Genomic DNA, 22,505 nt, shown 5'->3' with positions numbered 1-22,505 from the left:
TGCTTAATAACTGTGGGGACTTTTATTGAATTAGATTAGTTGGTTCATTAACTTAAATGTCAAAAGTTTTAACCAACAATTGTATTTTGAAGAAGGGGTTATCTTGTGAATTATCATTTGGGATTATCATTTTATCGGTCATTGTCTTATCCCTTTAGATCCCGGAGTTGGAATAAATGTAATATTTTCCTAAATCATGTATCACGCAATTGCCTTTGTCTTTCATTCGATCACGAATGGCGACAATCCTTTAATATTTAATAGCATATATGAATTATTTTCAGGAAGGAAGGGGACACTGGGCTGTTTATTACACTAGTCTCCAAAGTATTTTGATAATGTTTACATATTCCTGAGCCTAAAAACTTTGGGGACTTTTATGAATTTTGTTTGGTTTGATTATTAAGTTGAATGTCCAAACGTTTCAACCACTAATTGCATAAGGTTTTTTTTGTGAAGAATCATTAGGGATGTACATCAATTTATCGTTCATTGTCCTATCCATTTAGATTCCTGGTATGTGATAGTAAAAAAAAGGAAGAGAGATAAATTTTCCGTAATTTTTATAATACTATATGATTCAGTTTTTCTGTATGTATTTTTAAACTTTTATATGACCGCAAAACATATAATGTCATTTTATTGTTAACTAGCGGTTACGCCCTTAGAGGCCTCTAGTGGCACTTTAAAGGTTTGGTTTTTTGGTTAAAGTCTCTACGATACCTATCTATGTTGCGTTCAAATCCCTTTGCATAAAAAATAAATTCGATTTTTTGTGATTTCTCTTGGGAGGGTGGTGGTACCCTCCCCCAAAATAATTTAAAACCTTTCCAGGACCTATGAAAAGCTACCCTGTAAGAGAGAATCATCTCGGTTCAGCGGTTAGCGTGATCTTTTGGTACAAACATATAAACACACAGACATACAGATAGACATCATGTTACTTTAGTAAAAGGATAAATATTTTCCTTCATAGGTACCCCGTAATCTGAGAATATACACAAGCTTAAAAACTACAAGATAAAATAAAATAATGTTTCCTAAAAAGCTTAATTAGTGTTTGGTTTTAAAATTTTCGTTGTTTTTTATATTTTAGAAAATAAAACGTTTTCAAAACATTTGAACAATTCAACAAAGAGAATATAAGCTATACCAAAATCTGAATTGAAAAATTTAAAAAGCTGAATAGCCCACCATTTCCGAATATTCAATAATATTTGATGAAATTTTTTCAAGGAATCACATGAATACATGTCTAAAGTTTATTATGCTGCTTGATGTCATATGAATTATTAATAGAATATTTTGTTTTTTTAAACGAAAGCTAATAGTTATATAAATAGTTACTTCAATTGAAAATCATCATTATTAGTCGAAGAGATCGAAGAACACAACCAATTAAGATTTTTAAAAATCACAAAGTTTTAAATCTAACGTATGTAGAGCATGTTTATGTTACCAGAAGAATTAAAGCCCAGTATCCCCTCCCTGACGTACATATAGGTGGAAAGGTTGGAGACAATGTGCTTTTTATTACACAAGTCCCCAAAATTTTATAATAACGTTTCTTTATTAGTTGGCTTAACAACTATGGGGACTTCTAATAAATTTTGATTGGTTGCTTATCAAGTTGAGTGTGTAAACGTTTTAACCACTAAGTGTAATTTCGGAAAGGGTAATATGTATATCAATATTGGTATGTACATAAATTTTTCAGCCATTGTCTTATCCCTTTAGATCCCTGCCAGTGTCCCCCCCCCCCCCCCCTACCTTCTTCATGTACATATAGGTCAATATACTACTAGAAAATTAATTGTCACAAAGCATAGTATATCCACACTGCAGGTAGATAATTAATCTACACAAATCAGAAGAAGAAAATATATGTGAAGATATTCTACATGTCAATTTTCAGTATGTCAGAATTTGTGTTATTTTTAAAGTCTACACATCTCTGTCTTTCTGGATTATCTCCATTTTTATATAACAGAATGTCCCACTATATGTAGCGAAGGATCTCCCTTACCTAATACCTATGAACCGATATGTCAGTTCTTTATAGTGAAGCTTCTTATATACCCTGAGATGGTTGGAAGGTAAATCTGAAAAAAAATCACTCAAATTCAATGGAAGTTATCTTTTTTTCATTATATAAGAAGAAAAAATTAGGTCGAGATTTTCTATAGAATGATTAGGCCTATTGTTTTCTTCAATAAAGAAAGCCTTGTTTATGATAAACTTTGTTTTGATTTATATGTATATTAGTTCAATAAAAGCATACTAAGTAAGTTGGAATATAGGACAGGTAAATTAGTTAAAATTTCATCCAGGTTTTATATTTTAATCATTTAACCATAAAGAAGGTAAAAACAAGATACTGAAATATATTCTAATTTTAGGTTTCAGACCATTTTTTCTTATTTTCTAAATTCTACATATATTGTTATTACATAACTTTATACTAATAAATTAATAGCTTTCAAGGGCAAAGCAATCCGAATTCCCAAAGTTGTTTCAGTCAACGATTAAGAAATGGTCATTATAAAACTTTGGGCACCAGTGAATAAACAGTCCATTGTCCCCTCTTTCTGATAATATCCATATTTCTAGTAAAATAAAATTAATATGATCATACTGTATAAGAATATATTATTATCCAATTATACAGAAACATTCAAACTATTCTTAACAAGAAAAAAGAAAGAATTGCTATCATATGCTTAGAACAGGTAGAGATATACCAATAAATATTTCACTTCTTAGATTTCTAACATTTGATATTACGTTTTTATTATTAGTTTTTTTTAATTCCATACTTTAAAGACAATTTTGCTGTATTGTGTTTTTTTTGTTTATCAGAATAAAAATTATTTTTAGTAGCGAAGTAACTTTATAATTAACATTGTATTATGACAACTGAACATCTGCTTCATAGTTCACTTTGTTCGTTTGTCCATTTTAGGATTTTTTTATTTAGCTACTCATGGAAGTCCCTCCACAGATTATGACGTCATACGATAGAATAGCCAATGAGAGGCCAGCATACACTGTAATTGACCAATTGTATAATTTATACTGGCCTCTCATTGGTTATTATATTGTATGACGTCATAATCTAAGGAGGGACTTTAATCATAATCCTACTTATGGATTTTTTTCTTTGTTATGTATAAAAAAAATAGCATTGTAAATTAGCTAAGTAAAGATGAACCAATTATTTTATAGATCTGTAGCTTAAAAAAAACTTACTACATTATACTTTGGTTTTCATAAGTATATCCTTAAAAACTTACTGATTATTGACGAAATTATAAAAGCAAGATAAATAAATTAAATATAAATTACTTTTGAAAAGATTTTAAATTTATGAATAAGCAGACTTCATTTTTTACATATCAGCAAATTGTGAAGATTTAGTGAACAATCACAAATCTGCCCTCTCTCAAATAGAATATAGATTCATATAAAAGGATATTAAAAAAAATAAACTAAACAGAAAAAAATTATTAGCAGAAAATATATCCTCCGTTTTCAGGACTTCTCAATTCTATAAAGTAATACACATTTTTACAAATTAATTTAACCCATTAGTGCCGAACCGGACATTAAAACCCGGTTCCGAAAAATGGAAAAAAAACCGGTTTCCGGCTCCATAATTGCATCATTCTCAGTATGAATCCCTCCTCTACTACCCTGGCTTTCATTTCCCCCTGGAGCAGGCAGTTTAGCTTACTTCCGTTTTATGGTATAGCTCAACAAAATTTGAAAATCATGAAATTCAAAATACCCCTTCTAACTTTTTTGTTTTTATAGTAAAGTCGCTGATTTTATTCGTGAAATCTAATGTTTATTGACAAGTACATCTATATGTGAATTCGTTTTATTCAAATTATTATTTTTTATATGATTTTTTTATCGTTTTTTTACGCCCTATTATGACCCGGTTCGGCTTGGCCATACATACCCGAAAATTTTAAAACCCGGCTCGGTTTCGGTTTTTATTACCCGGTTTTAACTTTTCAACCAATAAAAATAACAATTAACGTCATTAGTAAAGGTTTGAGCCACCATAATAACCCTAGTAATCTCTATAGGTGTCACCCAATAGTTTTATGATCGTTTTCTGATATGTAACACCCAAATTTTATATGTTCTTTTTTTGTAGTGTGTGTCTTTTAAAACTTCGAGCAACGGTTTTTTTTACCCGAAAACGGCGGCACCTATAGCCGAAACACTAAATTTGAAATAAATCGCTTCGTATTATACTTGTAGCTCTTTAGATTACATGAGGTTGTGTAGTTTTCAATTACGGATCGTATCAAAGTTCTAAAAAGTGTTCATCTCACTTTTGGCGTTCAAAAATTACATTTTTCGATTTTTGGTCAAAATAACCGGGTTTATACAGGTCAACCGGGTTTTAAAACTGGGGGAAAGCACCAAAAACGGGTGTTAATGCCTGGTTGGTATTTATGGCCAAGCCGAACCGGGTTTTTTTGCAACTTTCCTGTGCACGCCACTAGAGCAAAACAAAAAAATACGAATTCCATTTTGACCATTATAAAGCTTCCCTGAAACTTACAGCTCGATCGGCCCATAAAAGTGGCGCTCGGCACTAATGGGTTAATGAAACTCTCTATAGTGCCTATAAAAGATTTCGATAACTACTGAATCGATTGAATAATCCTTTTTATGGATGCTTTTTACAGTTCTTTGGATTTTTTTAGGCTATTTAATTCTTATTTTTAAGTTTGATTTTGGGCTATTTTTCTACTTTTCTTAATCCCTCGAATAATAGTTCCTAGATGCTGGGAGCGCAGCTGCTAGTATCAATGATATAGGAGTACTTTTATAATTGACTTACGGACGAACATAGATTAAAGAACTATTTACTTATACTAAAATGTATATTTAGGTTGGTATGGTTTTGATGATGTATAAATTCAAATTGAAAATATGAAGGAAAAAAAACATTTTTTAGATGAATCGTCTCTTAATAATTCTGACTCCATTTCGAATCAATATAAAAAGGTTCTTACTCATTTTACATCCTTATAGTAAGAATCAATATATGTATTTATAAGAAGATGCAGTATATATGAAGTGAGTAGTTTTCCTTAGATCTAATATTCTTCCTATGACGTCACACAGACTTACACATACACACACACATTTTTACATATAAATATTTCCACTTATCTCTCTATTTCTCTCTCACTCACTTAATGCCAATAATGCCTTAAATGTTTCTTTTAGCCAATCATTTTATGATTTTGATATCTTATTATTGTACTTTTGCTATCTCACTTCAAAGATACTTCTATCTTTGCATATATTATCTTCCTTTTTCTGTCTTTCTCCCCTTTTTTTCTAATACATTTTTTGCATAAAAAGAAATCCCTGTCATCTACTAAATAGATAAAAAAAATCTTAAGTTGGCAGTGTACATTCAGGGATCTCAAGGGATAAGACAATGGCCGCTAAATTGATGTATATCCCCGATTATTATACACAAAATTATCCCTTCTGTATATTACAATTAGTGGTTGAAACGTTTGGAATGAAAACTGAATGAACCAACCAATAAAATTCCCAAGGTTTTTTAAGCCAACGAATAAGAAAAGGTTACTATAAAACTTAGGGGACTAGTAAAATAAACGGCCAAATATTCTCCCCCCCAGCCCCCCCCCCTCTCTGGTGTACAACACAAAATTTGTACTTGTACAACTTGAAATAATATTAAGAACATAAAGTACATTGAAAAATCCACATTTTGTTACTTTGGGTCAACCACTCTGATACTTTACACTGCCCACTTCAGATTATATAAGAAAATAACATATGTGAGCTCCTTAAATGTGAGAGGTTGGACTTTATAATGCTTTGGTATTTTTGATATTTCTAGGGGTGCGGACATTAGGCCTATTTAATTATGACCTAGAAATAATTGATCTTCTGAAAGCATAATTACTTTAGCCATATTGAATGTGTATTCTTAGCCTTTCAATCTTTTTTATCTCTGCTTTTAATAAGAATTTTTAGTTACAATAGATTGTTCATTCAAAGGGTAATAGCATAAGGGGAAGCTCCTTATAGTGCCTTTCATAAAAAGGGGATAAATTGAAACTTTTGGCCAATGTATCCCGAATGACGTCATATAAGAATAGTTCATCAGACGCAACCCAATCTTTCCCACTTTTGTATTACTTTTGTAGGAACATGATTCCAGTGACGTCATATTTTTCTTTCCCGAAAAAGGGAAGGGGGGAAGAAAAAAAGAAATGGGAGAAAAGGGGGTTTTCCCCATCTCTTTTGAAGAGATTTTCTTCCCCCCTTCCCTTTTTCGGGAAAGAAAAATATGACGTCACTGGAATCATGTTCCTACAAAAGTGGGAAAGATTGGGTTGCGTCGTTCATCATGGTAATATGACGTCATTCGAGATTTTTCTGCCATAAGATTTTAAATCTATCCCCCTTATATTTATAGGCACTTTAAAGATCTTCGCAAAGGAGCGAATAGATAAATGCTATTTAGAACTTTTGTGCCTAGGTATTATGTATAGAGTCCACATTTCTTGTGTCTAGTATTGGAAGGATTAGTAAACCTCTCCCATCAAATGCTTTTGCTCAATTTCCCATTTATCAAAGTTAAACTCCTTCAGTATTCCCCCATTTTTCACTGCAAAAAATATCTAGAAACAGAGAAAAGTAAATTTGTAAAGAAAAAACATCTCATAAAAAAAAATCTCTAAATTTTCTTTTAGTTAAAGTAAGTGAAAATACTTGATATTGAGATTAAAGATATTTTTTTAGGGCAACATATTTTGGTTTATCAATATTGATACAGTATTTATGTATTCAGAAAAAAATATTTTATTCTCATTGAAAATCTGCTTATTTTCCTCTAAAAATATTTAATAGTAGGTTTTAAATAATGTTGAAGGAAATTACCAAATGCTTTTGTTGGAGTTATATTGTTCTGGGTCAGCTTTTGTTGGTGTAATGTGTAATTATAGGCATAATAATGTACTCACTTAATCTACATAGATCACTGTTATTGTACCAGTCACTTCTACCCTAGCAATTAAATTGTGTATCTTTTTGTTGTTTTTTCTTCAAAATCGGAGGAAATTTCTCCAAAATCCCTCCTCTTCAAAAATGACATGAAAACTGACCAGAAATTGCAAAAATTCCTCAAGAACCGCTGGAAAGTGTCCTGTGTGACGTCATAAAAATACGTCTAAATCCGTCTCTTTATTGAGGTTTCTTTTCAACTCCTCCTTGTTAGGGTATTTGTATGACGTCACTTAAATCAATCAATTTATGATATCAAGAAAAGAGTGACAATTTCCAGATTAAGTCGAAAAAAGAAATTGAATAGTTTATTTTCATATCTGTGAGCCATGTATATATCATATACATATGCCAAATCTCTGCAGCTAAATAAACATTTTTTTTTGCTACGCAAAAAGTAAAAGAAAGAAAATTGTATGACTTTTTCTTCGCGATTTTTTCTTATTTAGAGGTTAATACCAGAGAAGGGACAATGGGCTGTTTATTACACTAGTCCCCAAAGTTTTATAGGAACGTTTTTTTATTTGTTAGCTTAACAACTTTGTTGACTTTTACTAAATTATAATTGGTTTGTTTATTGAGTTTAGTGTTCAAACGTTTCAACCACTAATTTTAATCTACAGTAGGACTAATTTTGTGAGTTATCATTTGGGATGTACATAAATTTTGCAACATTATTGTAACTTTGACTTTACCAAAACATGTGTATATTAATTTTATTATTTTTCAGTTTCAGTTCCAGTTTGGGCAAAAACCCCTACCTTATAATTACACAAATTCTACAGAAATTATGCCGAGAAAGGTAAGCATTTTTTTTTAAATGTGATACTAACTAGCATGGTGTCAGTTTATCTGTCTGTCGACTTTTTAAAATCTATATGTTTAGGGGTAAGCAAATACTTGGTATTTGGCATGTTCTAATCGAAGGCCAGTTTAAATTAATTTTGTGATAATGATCAAAACACTAATTATGCCTTGGTATTTTAACACTCCTGCGGATGAATATAAATAAGGAAAAAAGACTTTTTTAAGATGAAAAAGAATTGGGTAACAAAACGTAAGTTAGTGTGTTAACTTTATTCTTGATAAGAAAAACAATAAATTGTAATATGTAGGCCCGGCTTGTCTATTCATAGTTCTATGCTATACATTATGCTACGAAACTTGCACACTTCTTGGCGATAAAACTTACAAAGTAATTTTGAATTTAATCAGACTTTTTGATACAAATAAATCTTTCTACACAGATGTGACATGGAAATATACATGAAGAGTGAATAAATAACAAGGATGACAATATCCATAGGTAGTGAAGCTCAACAATTATTAATGGGTATCAAGAAAAAAATATAAATATAGAATGTATACAAATTTATTCCCAGAAAATTTCAGCCGTTTATCTTTAATAGGTGTCAAGTAAATCATGAAAACCTGAAAACGTTAGGAATCGATCTAGCACCAAAATCAAAAAGCAAATCCTAATAAACTTGATGGAAATATGTAAAATGTAAACGTATTTAATGAACACCGTAATAGTGTCTGACTGATAACAAAAAAAATTAGCCAATGAGAGGCCGTTATTGACCAATGTTAAAATTTATAGTGGCCTCTCATTGGCTAATTTTTTTTGTTACGTCATAATCACTCAGACACTATTACTGTGTTCGTATTTAATCCCTGGAAATTTCAGTCATCATTCTTGAATAGGATCTAGCATCCAAAATAATTGGGCAAATCTTGATGAAATTTAGTTAAGAATGAAGAATGTGAACTTTTTTAATACTTAAAAATATCAGGTGTTTATCTTGAATAGGAGCCGAGAAAATCACGTTTCCCCCTTCGCGTTACGGACTGACTGACAGACTGACTAACTGACAGACAAAGTGAATTATAGAGTACCCTCGTTGCTAGAAATCCTTAACTGTATGTCTATTAGTGCAGCTACTCTAAATATTAAGCGTTTAAACATAAAGCAAACCACAATTACTAAAATTTTGTATTATTGAAAACACTGCACTGTATATGTATTGTGGTGGCGCCAACCCTGCGGACATGTAAGGCTAATCAAGTGCGAATTATAAAGATGCCTCACTCTTAAGTCCCAAACACAGTTGGTTCAAACTATGAAATAAAAGTTACTATTTTCACAATAATGAAATAACCAAAATTTTCATAGAACATTTACAATAGGGAATAGAACAATAAAATGGAGTGCAGCTACTCTATTTTTTTATTCTGGCCTCTACATAATATCTTACATTGCTATTAAACCCCATGCAGTAGCTAAGGAACATTCACACTTTTGCATGTACACACAAGATAAACTAAATTAAAACTTGCTCTTTGATAGATTCTTATGTATAAATCAATAAAATTCAGTCATTTTTACCTACTACCCTTTTAGCAATTTATTAAGTGAATGATTGAATATTTGTTATCTATTATTTTTATCTTTTATTCTCTTTTAGGCATGTTAGAATTGTCCTATCGATTTCAAACTTTTCATAATGATTCCTATAGGAGTTAGGTACGAGTTAGAAAGCGATACAACTCTATAATCGTTACCAGAAATTTCGTACGTCCATTTTAAACATGTTGCTTTTTAACTTTTTAATAAATAATTTTTATGTGATAAAATTATACTATTGGTCTGATGTTTGGAATACTGATTCCTAGGACAACAAAGTGCAATGTTATCAGAGAAGCATCTCTATAATCAAGTCCTAAAAATAGTATAAGTATGTCCATAAAAATTATCCTGTATTTAAGTAGTTTTTCAACAAATTTACTTAAAAATTTTTTCGAAAGTATAATTAATTTCTAATTCTGATTACTCAGTTCTGACACTCTACAAGTGTTAATGTACGTTAATCTTACCGTTTTAGAGCTTCGCTTCGTTGTCATCCTTGTTATTTATTCAATTTCAAATAAAATAAAAACTTTGAAATTATTCTTGGTTTTTAAAAGCAAAATAAACTCCGAAACTCTGAGAACTTTATTATCAAATAGTTTTGCCCTGTGTTTTCTGTCTTAACTTTTAGCATAGAAAGTAAGTTACTAAGACGAATAGTTTGAACTTTGTATTTGTGGATAGATAAATAAACCATTTACCCTGGTTTTCCTTAGTTTTGGAGAACAGTTCTTTTTTATAATCTCAAATTAAAAATAAATAAAATATTAAAATGTTGAGGAAAAAATTAGAAATTAAAAAAATTAAAAATGTATCAAAAAAATTTCTTTTATTGTCCGTCCATTTTGATTTTCTTTACTGTAATAATATCTTAAATCATAAGTCATACTATAAGATTTTTTACATGTAAAATAAAATGAATTTTTTAAAGTTGAGTAAGAACTTATATGCTATAGATAAAAAAAAAAAATTCTTAAGACAAATAATGAAATAGCGTACAATTATTAACCTTTACGTTTTTAAATCAAAAGTCTCATCATCTTTACAATTACTGGTGGCTTCGTTCCTAGCCTTTAGAGTAATAGTAAATATTGTTCTCTAAAGATTTGAACTCAATAGAACCAGCTACTTCAGAAATTTTCTACAAAAAATACTGCTTTATATCATTGCTAAAAACAAAATATTTTAATAAAATAATTAAGCGATTTAGTTCTTTTTAGATAGAATACAAACCCAACTATAGATATCCGAATGCCTTTACCTTTTGAGATTCTCTATAGCCGTAAAAAAAATTTAAACATGATGGATTATCAAACTTGAAGTGAATGTAAAATTTTGCAGTAAAAGCTGTTTTTCCAACCCCTAGGCAAGAGTGGACACTATAGTAGAAGTACAATGTACATTGTACATCTATGGAAACAGATATTTTATATAAGTTTCTTCTCAAGTACAAATCTTTATTAATTTCTGCTATTCTGGATTTTCAATTCTTCTTAAATAACAAATTACATACATAGAGAGGGACATTGGGCTGTTTATTACATTGTCCCCAAAGTTTTATAATACTGTTTTCTTATTTGCTGGCTTAGCAACTTTGAGAACTTTTATTGAATTTTGATAAGTTGGTTATAAAAATGGGTGTACAAACGTTTTTAAACCACTAGTTGTAATTTACAGAAGGAATAATCTTGTATATCATCATTGAGGATGTACATCAATTCATGATCCGACCATTGTCTTTAGATCCCTGAGTTCGAGTCTATATGTAATTTCATCTTATTATAATATCCTCTTAGGTTAAATCCATTCAAAAAGTTTGATTGAAGAAGAACACCTGCCAGGGTTATGTAAACTCTGGTTAGGAATGTTAATCTTATATCTATTCATAAAGTTTAAAGTAGGACACCTGCCAGGGGTAGGTAATTCTGAGTAAGCTCTGGTTAGGAATGTGAATCGTATATCAATCATAAAGTTTGAAGTAGGACACCTGCCATGGTTAGGTAATTCTGAGTAAGACCTGGTTAGGAATGTGAATCGTATATCAATCATAAAGTTTGAAGTAGGACACCTGTCATGGTTAGGTAATTCTGAGTAAGCTCTGGTTAGGAATGTGAATCTTATATCTATTCATAAAGTTTGAAGTAAGACACCTGCCAGGATTAGGTAATTCTGAGTAAGTGCTGATTTCTTGGTTAGGTGATTCTAAGTAAGCTCTTGTTAAATATATATTTGAGTCTGACATCATAAATAATGTTAGACTAAAGTAGGACACATGCCAGGGTAAGGTAAGGTATGCGAGTATGCGAGTCTGACATCGCCTTCTGAACTACCCATCTAAAGCCAGTGTGTTAATATTCAAACTATATATTAGTATTTCATCCCTATACATGAAAACACAGAAGTCAACAAAACAACAATGATATAGGTTGGTAATTAAATGTCACCGAATACTTTGCAAAATATTTTGTATTTTGTTTACTCTTCTTGAAAAAAAGATATACTGTTATTCTCCAATTAAATTTTTGGTAGATTTCTAAAGAACTTTAAAAATAAGTTTGTTATTCACACTATAAAATCTAAAATATCTCGACTGTTCTCATTATAGTTCGAAACAAAGTTTTAAATATATTTTTTTTAAAATTTTCATATGATTTTTCAAACATATACAAAAAGGATTATTGCCACAGGCGTAAGTTTTCCTTACACTAATCTTGTTTATGATTATTTTCAGTCATTTCCAGAAACAAAATTAACCCACTTAACATTGACAAAAATTAATAATCAATATCTTATTTTCTTCATTGGCTTAGGGCATCTTGTATCGGGGAAAAAATATTTAGCAGTTTTCCACTAATTATACCTCAAAAACTTGTTTTTCCATAATATATGATTTCGGAAAAATTAATCATAAGAATCGGAATTAAAATATCTATAAGAAACACAGTCTCATATCTTTTTTGAAACATAAATATCCCAATTCCTACTTGGTGCACCTCAGATATTCACAAAAGATAAATTCTTATTCTCGCCCTGGTAAAAAAATCAACTTTTTTATGAGAATTATGCAATATCGCCTCCGGTTAACTTTCACTATAGAAAAAAAAATAAATACAGTACACTTTTTTTCTTGAAATACCCTTAAATAGAGAGGATAACTATTTATTTATATGTAAATATAACATTAAATTGAGTCCGAACCATAGAGGCCATAAATTCATTATTTAAAACTTGTAATATTATACATTAGCTTAAAATTAACAAAATCATTAAAAAAATTTAAAAGAAGGTACAAGTAATTTTCCTTTTTTTTAAATTAAAAATTTTATTTGTTTTACTACTTTTAAAGATGATAAAAATGAATCGTGATCTGAATAAGTGTAGAATCAGCAACATAAACCATTCATATCTTTACCCCACGAGGAAACTAAATACTTTTTTAATATGTGATAAAAAAGTTAGAACTTTCTGCTTGTGATAGTGTACTGTGAAGATTTCATTAATCCCCTTTATTCAAGAATATAATCCAAATATAAGTTTCACTTTTTGCACGGTTAGAATCCTTTCACATTTTTCCTGCTGACATATGTCCTTTAGAAAAATGAAAATCTATTAGAAAGAAAAACTTTATTGTTAATTTTTAAGGCATTTATTTTATAGCTAAGTTTCTTTAAAGTTTGCCTGTTGATGTACTTAATATACTTATTTTCATAGAATGGTTTCTTCTCATAATGTTTTAATAATATTTCTCGTATTCATTAAAATCCTATGGATAGAAACCGGTTCTCATCCATACGAAAAAAATATTTCTAGCACCGAATTATATAAAGCTTTCTACGAATATAAAGATTACAATCATAAGATTAAAACCAATTTTTTTTAGCCGGTGCCTTTGGCACCTCGGGACTAAAAAAACTAGTTTTAATCTTATAATTGTACATTCTATATCCGAGGAAAGCCAATTATAATACGATGCGAGAAATAACTATTATTATTACTTGAAATGATCATATTCATCCATTTCTTGAATATTACATATAAAAAGTTAACTTAATTTTATTAATCAATTTCATTTTCTATTTTTTTATCTGCATCAAAATGTACACTGTAAGAAATTAGATGTATGGCTCTCATTAGATGTTAATGTTTGTCTATTTACATTATTACCCTTCATTTGGACCCAGAGTAGATTTTCTTTGTATATCTGCCAAAATGGCAAAAGTGTAAGAATAACTAACAATTAATGTATAATTTATGGAAAGCTGTCCAATAATATAAATTAGTAAGGTACTTTTTTGTCTGTAGCGAAGGATCTCGCTAACCACTGATCCTATACGGTTCTCTTTTACTTTGTAGCTTCTCATATGTCAAATGCTCTTATAAGATCAAAATGTATTTATTTGGTTATAATTAAGAACACTTTGACTAAATAAGAGCATTTGACTACAACCCAACACCCAACTTTAAGGAATTATGCAAAAAAAGACCCTCTTTGTGTATTATTTGCCGAGGGACATTAGAGTTCTCAAAAGAGTAAATCTTCTTAGAGAACATACAGACACGAACTAGTTATAGAGAATCTACAACCATAAAGAAATATTTACCAAAAATTTCTAGGTTTTTTGCAGTAGTTAATGAAATAAGAAATTGTATTAGTAAAAAGGTATAGAGTAGTGAATACTTAATTAACTTGAAATAAAGTTAGTGTTTACTTCTTCAGCCGGAAAATCTCATTAGTATGCTTAGAAAACATTTCCCTAAAGAATAAATATATTTATATCCATAGGATATCTCAACATATTAATGATACTTTTATCAGAATATGGTGTGATACTAAAAAAAGATTTTTAAAATTAAAAATATTTATACTTTTTATTTTTATAACAATTTGTGCAACAATTTAATCAGTTTGAGTCAAACCAAAAACTATTGCATTCCATTACTTAATTAAGCTTTACACTCTATTTGATACTGAACAATAAGCATTAGAATGCATTACTTTAAAAAAAAAAAACAAGTAACTGGATGTCTATACTTATGTCTGCTAAGATCTTGTAAACGGCAGGATCGATAATTCACAATTTTTTTCATAAAGGTTTGAGGCTATTTAGTGGGAGGTGGGACATTAACCCCTGGAGATCAGGGATAAGGGATAAGAAACCTGGCCATTAACCCTTAACAGTCGGGCCCCTTGCCGCACCTAAATCGGCCTGGGGGGGGGGGCGTTCAATGCCCCCCCCCCTATTATCTCAGTTCCTATTAGAACTAGAGGGCTAAATTTTTTTGCGCAAATCCCCTGTTTGATAATAAATTTCAATTTTCGCTTCCTTCCCCCTTTTATTTAACAACCTTTGTTTTTAAGTCTTTTTTTACTTAAAAATTTCAAACGGCTGTAATTTTCTTATTTTTGAAGCTAGAAGAAAATTTTTTTGCAGAAAATGTTTATCTTTATGTAAATTTATATTAGAAATATCAAAATGTAAATTTCAGCAGCTGCAGCTGTACTTGGCAGCTGCCGCAATTGGATGTCTTATTACCAAAGTATTATGATGTATAAGTGTATTTATAAATCAAAATTTGTAAATCCTGGAAATTATTTTTCAAACTTTCATTTTTTAGCTTTCATTGTCAGATAATAATTTCTAGACGTTCTTTGGGTTCGAACAGGAAAGGACAGTAATTTTTTTCTTCTTCTAAATTTCAAAAAAGGTATACGTTTTGCATCAACTAATCTTATTAGTATTTTAAATTTCTTAAAACTCAGCTTGGGAGGGAGGGGACATTGGGATGTTTATTACACTAGTCCCCAAAGTTTTATAATAACGTTTTCTTATTCGTTAGCTTAATAACTTTGTGGACTTTTATTAAATTTTTATTAGTTGGTTAATTAAGTTGAGTGTCCAAACGTCTCATCCACTAATTGTAATCTACAGAAGCAATAATTTTGTATATCATCATTGGGGAATTGAATCAATTTCTGGACAATTGTCTTATCCCTTGATATTCCTGTTATCTACCACATTAAAAGCTGAAAGTGCTGGCCGAATTGGAAAAATAATTGGGTTGGCAAGGTGGAATAAGAAATCATCTTCCCTAACCCATAAACCATTTCCAACAATATTTTCATGCTCAATTGGTCCAAAATCCATTCCGACCTAGATTTTGTCTGCCAAATAGTTGTCATGTTCTAATAATTGATTATTTATTTTATGATACAACAATAAAAAAGCTTGTATATGTACCTTTTTGCTTATCTTTTGATAAATATAATGTAATAATAATAATATTCTGAATGTGTGTGTGTTCTATAATGTATTGCATATATATGCATATTATCTCAGATAATTACAGACTTTTCTTTCTTATTTCTCTTATTCAAACACATTGATATCTTTGCTTTTCTTATTTGGTATGAAAACAGTTGCTTCGCCGCTAGCCGGGAGAGGGGAATGTGTAAGCCCTCTAGATGTCAAAAAAAAACATCAGTGACTTTTCAACCTCAAATTCATTTCTAAGGGGGGAGGGGGAATTCCTCCTCTGGAAAGAGCATTACTAAAGTGTGGCTACTATGAATAATCCCTTAGAAAAACAAAGTCTTTACTTTTAACAATACTAGCGGCTACGCCCCTAGAGGCCTTTAGTGGCACTCTAAATGTTTTTTTTGTTTCAAGTCTCTAAGATACCTCTCTATGTTGCGTTGGAGTCTTTTTTGTCAAATTTTTTTTATATTTTTTTGTGATACCCTCCCCTAAAATAGTTATAAACCTTCTTGGGACCTATAAAAGCTACCCTGTTAAGGAGAGCCCGATCAGTTCAGCGATTAGCTAGATCCTTCGGTACACACATACAAATAGCGAGACAAAGAGACATCCTGTTACTTTATTATAAGTATATGCTCTATTACAATGATATATTTCTATGAAATTTCTGGCGCTTTTCCTCTCATTTTAACCTTGCCCAATATCTGTCTTGTTTTTTCAAATACTTCCATTATTTATACCAACCTACTAAATCTATTCTTTTATTTTCTGCCTCTGACATCTCTCAGTGTTTTTGTTCTTACCTCTCTCTCTCTCTCTCTCTCTCTCTTTTAATTAATTTCTCAATCTTTAATTTAGATGTTTCCACTTAAAACTTGAGATTAAGGATTAAAGAAAAACAGGATTTGTCTTGATCCTAATATCATTTTATTTTATTTTCTAAAAGGATATACTAATCAAAAAAGAGAAAAAAAAATATAATGCAAGTAAGATTTTTGTAAAATGAAAAGCAATTTTAAATTGATGAGATTTAAAGCAGAAGATTGAATGCACATTTCAATATATAGATTTTACATTTTGGTAAAGATTTCTCTAAATTGAAAAGTGAAACAAAAACGCTTGTGTTCTAAAAAGCATTAGAAATTTTTTATATTCTTTTGTTCTATTTATGCTTAAAATAATTTTACATTTGAAACAAAAATTATTTGAAACTATTGTTTTTAGGGATTTTTAAAAACTAAATCTTCATAATAAAAGAGTAAATTAAGATGAAGATATCTAAAGGGATAAGGCAATGGCCGATAACTGTTGATTTTTTCTTTTGTAGGTTACACTAATTGGTTTAAACGTGTGGACACTCAACTTAATGAACAAAAAAATCTATATTTAATAAGATTCACCAAAGTTGCTAAGCTAATGAATAAGAAAACGCTATTATAAACCTTTGGGGACTAATGTAATAAAAAGCCTTCCTCACTGAATAAAATAACATGAAAATAATTTTGGTGGACATTATTGATATAAGATTTTATTTTTAGGATGATGGTGAGGCTGGTATAGCACTTGTTGGTATCAACTCAGAGTATAACAAATATTCAGAAGAATATAAGAAAGATGAAAAGAATCAATCTAATATTGGGTGAGTAGAAACTATTTTGCACTTGGTTCATTCAGAGTAGAGTTATTCATTAATTTTTATAGTTCAATAATGCGTTGATAATATGAAATCAATAATAATAATAATACATGTTTTTAAAAAGCAGAGAAGAATGGTTATTTATTGCATTGTATTATGAACAGATTTCCGTGGATATTGAAATGAAAACTTTTAAGATTATAACCAGCTTTGTTAGCCACAAAGGACCGAAGGCTCGGGTTAAAACTGGTTTTAATTTTGTAATTTCTACTTTAATATTCGTAGAAAATTGTCTGTAATATGATGTAATACATAATTTTTTAATATAGTTAAAAACCTGTTCTAATCCAGCGGATATTATTCGGTTTCGCAGCCTTACTGGAAAATCATTTTTACCTTATACAAAAAAAATATGGGTTTTCAAAGACTATGAAACAAATAAAAGTTACATAAATTGACTTCAATACAAAACAATAAATAATCTGCATTTTTATGAAAGCGGGACATTTTCAGGGTTATCCGCAGTTAGTTGGGAAAGGTCATAAAATAAATAGTTGACTTTTATTACATTTTACTGTTTTATCTTTCAATTTTATTGGTTATAAAAGAATTTTATTTTCAATATTGTTTCATACTCCTTTATAACATTGCTTTCTTATTTTATTTAATATTTTTCAGAAAACATGGATGACAACATCCATAAAAGCGAAACTCTGAAACGGTATGACAGACGAACATTAACTCTTGTAGAGTGTCATTACTGAATATACAAAATATTAATATAAATGTTTTGACAATATTTTACGTAAATTTGTTGCAAAAACTCTTAAATACAGAATTACTGTTTTAGGATATACTTAATTTTTAGGACTTGATAATAGAGATGCTAGCAAAAAATTAGATCAATCTTATCTGATGATTATATCCCATAAAAAAAGTAAAAAATCAACATGTTTAAAATGGACGTACGGACATTATGGTAACGATTATAAAGTTGCTACGCTTTCTAAATCGTACCTAACTAGTACAGGAATCATCATGCCAAGTTTGAAATCGATAGGACAATTCTAACATGCTTAAATTAACGATAAAGCTATCCTTACATACGGACGGACCCTAATTATAGAAAAGCTTCGTTTTTAAAAATAGTAGTTTAAGATTCTTACTATTAAAAGTCAAATAGTGATACTTTTACTACAAAATTTTGCATAGTTTATCATGAAAAGTAGCAAAGCACAAAAAATCATGGATGTGGACAAACGCAAATAGTGAGCTATAGAGTAGATGTTCAGTGGTCATAAAATACGGGAAAAAGAGTAGGAGGATTATTTGCCTTATAAAATGACCGACAGATCAACGGAGCAAGTATGTTGTATTTTGGAAGCTCTTTATAACCAAAAAAGCAGTCGTCTATCTTAAATAGCAGCTGAGAAAATTACAAACATACAGACGGACGGACAGGAAAATTTTATTCTAGTGTAGCTTTGTTATTTAAAAACCTTTGCTTGATATTTAAAAAGTTTATTAAAAAGCATCTTTTCTGTTAAATATTAACAAACGTGGAAAATTTCTTGTATTATTCTATTCAGGAAGCTCCCTCCTAATTATATTCATTCAAGCCACATGAACGATTTAAACATTGAGTCGGACATACAAACTCACACCGTATTTCGTTATATCGATAGAATAGACGATATATGTGAGAAGTAAGTAAAGGAAAAGTCTCTTTCGTAGCAACGCCCCTTAAGGGGTGATTCGTCATAGTTTTAAAATGCCTTTTGATAGGTTATTTTAGATTAAGTTAGGTTATATTGGGTTAGGTGATTGCCCCACAGGGTTAAGCAATTGTCCTCGCAGGATTAGAGCCCCCCGCATGGGCTAGAAATAGGAGAAAAGCTGCTGTGAAAAAAAAAGAATCGACCCTTAAGGAGCGTTGCCACGAAAGGGACTATACCCGTAAGTAAGAGATAAGGTCTGTGTGTAGGCTTTTTATAAACTTTTCTGGCAAGCTGCAATGTAAAATTGGTTTTATTGGCAAAATATCATTTCCAAATTTATGAATATTTATCTATTACAGTACACATCATACATTCATTATAGAGCAAGGTTATTTTTACTTTTTCAATTGGATTTTATTTCAAATGTTAGATCTGTGTAGAATACCAATAATTACGGTGTCTTAAAATATTCTTTAGTATGGAAAGTTTATAAAAAGCCTACAAAATGTATAAACCAAAAGAACCCTAAGTGATAGGTCTCTAAAGAAAAGAATTTAAGAAAATCACATACATATATTATCATAAATTAAAATAAATTTATGTATCCTTTTTATAGGCAACACTAACAGTATTATAATTCTAAAGATTAAAAGATTACTTCTTATAATAATGTAAATCATAAATTATCAAAATTATATGTTTTAAGGTTTATTCTAAATCTGAAATTAAAGATAAAAATCTAAATTACACAAAGTTATATTCTACGAAAACATATACATTACAACAAAAACAATCTAATTATTATTATTTCAATTTTAATAAACAGGTAAGAAATACATCCTTCCATAGTTTAGATTTAGTTTAGTCTAGGCGCAATTTTATTTTCAGAAAGAAATTTAAAAAATGTTAAGAATTTAACAACACCGGAAAAAATGCATGATTTTAAACAAAGATAAGCCTAATTTAATCATTTTGCTTAATTTTTAAAGTTTTTTCTAAAACTTTGAAAGTATTTTATTACGAAATTGTTGACCACCCAGCCTACATTAACAAAACATTGCCTACAAAGTGTCTGGAATATCCAATTTCAATGTAATATACAAACTGTTAACATTGTCTACTCATGGGCGAACGTTGGCTGTCGTGGCCAGCTTTTTACCGCTGTGTTCGACGCTGTTCAAAATTTAGATGCTTTCCCTCAAAGTTCCTGTTAAGCAATGCCCCCCTCCCAACAAACATTCAACAACAAAAAATTAAATACTGGGCGTGATAGTTTTTTGCGTAGGGCCATAACCGTAACTTTACAAAGTGTATCAAAAATCAGCCATGTGACATCATAAATAGTAAGGGATTATCCATCTCTTTTTAATGGTTTTCTTTACCACTTCTCTCCTCATCTCCCTCATTTTTTATGACGTCACATGGATGATTTTTGATACACTTTGTAAAGTTACCCATAATCCTTCGGGGCTGCCCAGTGCCCAATAAACAAATTACCCTAAATAAATGATAAAAAACAAAAAACTACTACCCCCCCCCCCCCTTTATTTTTTCTTTCCATGAAAAAGCAGTTCTTTTTATTATTTTTACAAATTCTTATCTTGGATCATTATTTATGAAAATATCAGAGGATTTCTATTAAACGTATTTTTTGACTTGATAAGATATCTTTGTGACGTCATAGTCTTAATATAAATGATATAAGAGACATAGGTAATTAAGTTAACTAATAAAGTTAAAAACAGTTGTATAAGAATATAGATAGTAAGCAATAAATATTTATTAATTATCTATGATACAAAGTAGAACGATGTCTGTCTGTTTGTTTGTTTGTAGCAAAGGATCTCGCTAACTGCTAAACCGATCGGGTTCTCCTTTACAGGGTAGCTTCTCATAGGTCCCGGTAAGGTTTATAACTATTTTCTTGGGGGGTGGGACACTCCCAACCCCCCCAAAAATGAAATAAAATAAACACCAAAAAATTTCTTTTTAAAACTAAAACTAAAATAGTGGGACCGACTTCTCCCCCCCCCCCCCCCGACAAAGAATTTTTATTTTTTTATTTTTCTTTTAATTCTAAAATACGAAAAATTGGTTTGATCAAACGTCTTGGGGCAAAGCCCCTAGTATTATATAAAGTAGTAATGTCTTTTTGTCTGAAGATTAAGATTTTGATAACTACTTAACTACTGAGTTGTCTATTCTATGGAAGCCATTTATTTTTAGAAAAGTCTTGGGCTGGTTATGCCCTATTTTCTGTTTTTTATCACTTTGAATACAGAGTTCATAGGGGCACAGCCGCTAGTATAATATATAATTACTAGCGGCTTCACCCCTAGCCTCTAGGGACTTTGCCCCAAGAGGTTTAATCAAACTAATTTTTCGTGTTTAGATTTTAAAGAAAAAAAAATATTTTGGGGTGGGGGGTTAGTCGACCCCACTATTTTAATTTTGGTAAAAAAATTTGGGGGGGGGGAGGTAATTTCATTTTTTGGGGGGTTAGGGGTGTCCCACCTCCCCAAGAAAATAGTTATAAACCTTTCCGGGATCTATGAGAAGCTACCCTGTAAAGGAGAACCCGATCGGTTCAGCAGTTAGCGAGATCCTTCGCTACAAACAAACAGACAGACAAACAAAACATCGTTATACTTTGTATCATAGATGAATATTTAGGGATTAAGTTAAAATAATAAAAAGATTCAAACCCTACAGACTTTTTATTTCATCGAGCCGCCCTAATTTTCTATAAACTTTCCTAACTGTAAACAAGCTTTACGGCTAGAAATTATTACTCTAAAGCCAATCTGAGTAAACCCACAGAAATATTATATAAACTGTGCCGAGTTTTTGGGAAATTTGATTCCAATTAGGAATAATTGAGATGTTATAACCATTATAATGTATTATTTAGAATATTTTTATAATCGTACAATTTATTACATCATAATAACAAAATGGGCATTGTAAAGCATTTTTACTAAAAATATTATAAAAATTTAAATAAAATAATTAATGTAAATTGGGTAGACATATAAAAGAACATTAAAAGAGTAAAAAGAGAATTTACATTATTAGTTTAGAAAATTTATTTCGTAGCAGCCACACAGACTATTTCTTATATTTTCTATCAAAAGCTATAAAATTTTGATCCTATCATATAAAGTAGTAAGCTTTTTTTCTGTAGCGAAGGATCTCTATGTATGCTTTTTTGCCCTTCCATGTCCTTTTGAATATAGAGCTTGTAGATGATAGGGGCGCCGTCGCTACAAACCTTATACCTAAAAACAAAAGTCATTAAAGTAGATATTCTGTTACCAAAATACCAATATGACAAAAATAGTCCTTTGTACATCAGACATAAACCTAGATTTATTAATATTGTCTGTATATTTTGACTGTCAGAGTAAAATTTA

General features: G+C 30.2%; 2 protein-coding genes across 3 annotated transcripts in view; one reads left to right on the top strand and one right to left on the bottom strand.

Annotated features, from left to right (window-relative positions):
* The window catches only part of SK (small conductance calcium-activated potassium channel), a 100,162-nt gene that overhangs the window by 11,524 nt on the left and 66,133 nt on the right, over positions 1-22,505 (top strand). Inside the window, exons 3-4 of the mRNA XM_080150262.1 lie at positions 7,802-7,873; positions 17,277-17,377. Of these exons, the coding sequence (XP_080006388.1) occupies positions 7,802-7,873; positions 17,277-17,377 (173 nt within the window). The remainder of the gene's footprint in view (positions 1-7,801; positions 7,874-17,276; positions 17,378-22,505) is intronic.
* LOC145308386 (sphingosine kinase 1-like) overlaps positions 1-22,505 on the bottom strand; it is an 85,159-nt gene that overhangs the window by 28,251 nt on the left and 34,403 nt on the right. The gene's annotated exons all lie outside the window — the stretch shown is intronic.

This window comes from Acartia tonsa, chromosome 2, assembly GCF_053477335.1.
Source record: "Acartia tonsa isolate MP-2025a chromosome 2, ASM5347733v1, whole genome shotgun sequence".
Classification (NCBI taxonomy): Eukaryota; Metazoa; Arthropoda; class Copepoda; order Calanoida; family Acartiidae; genus Acartia; species Acartia tonsa.
This window is presented reverse-complemented; position numbering and strand designations above follow the sequence as displayed.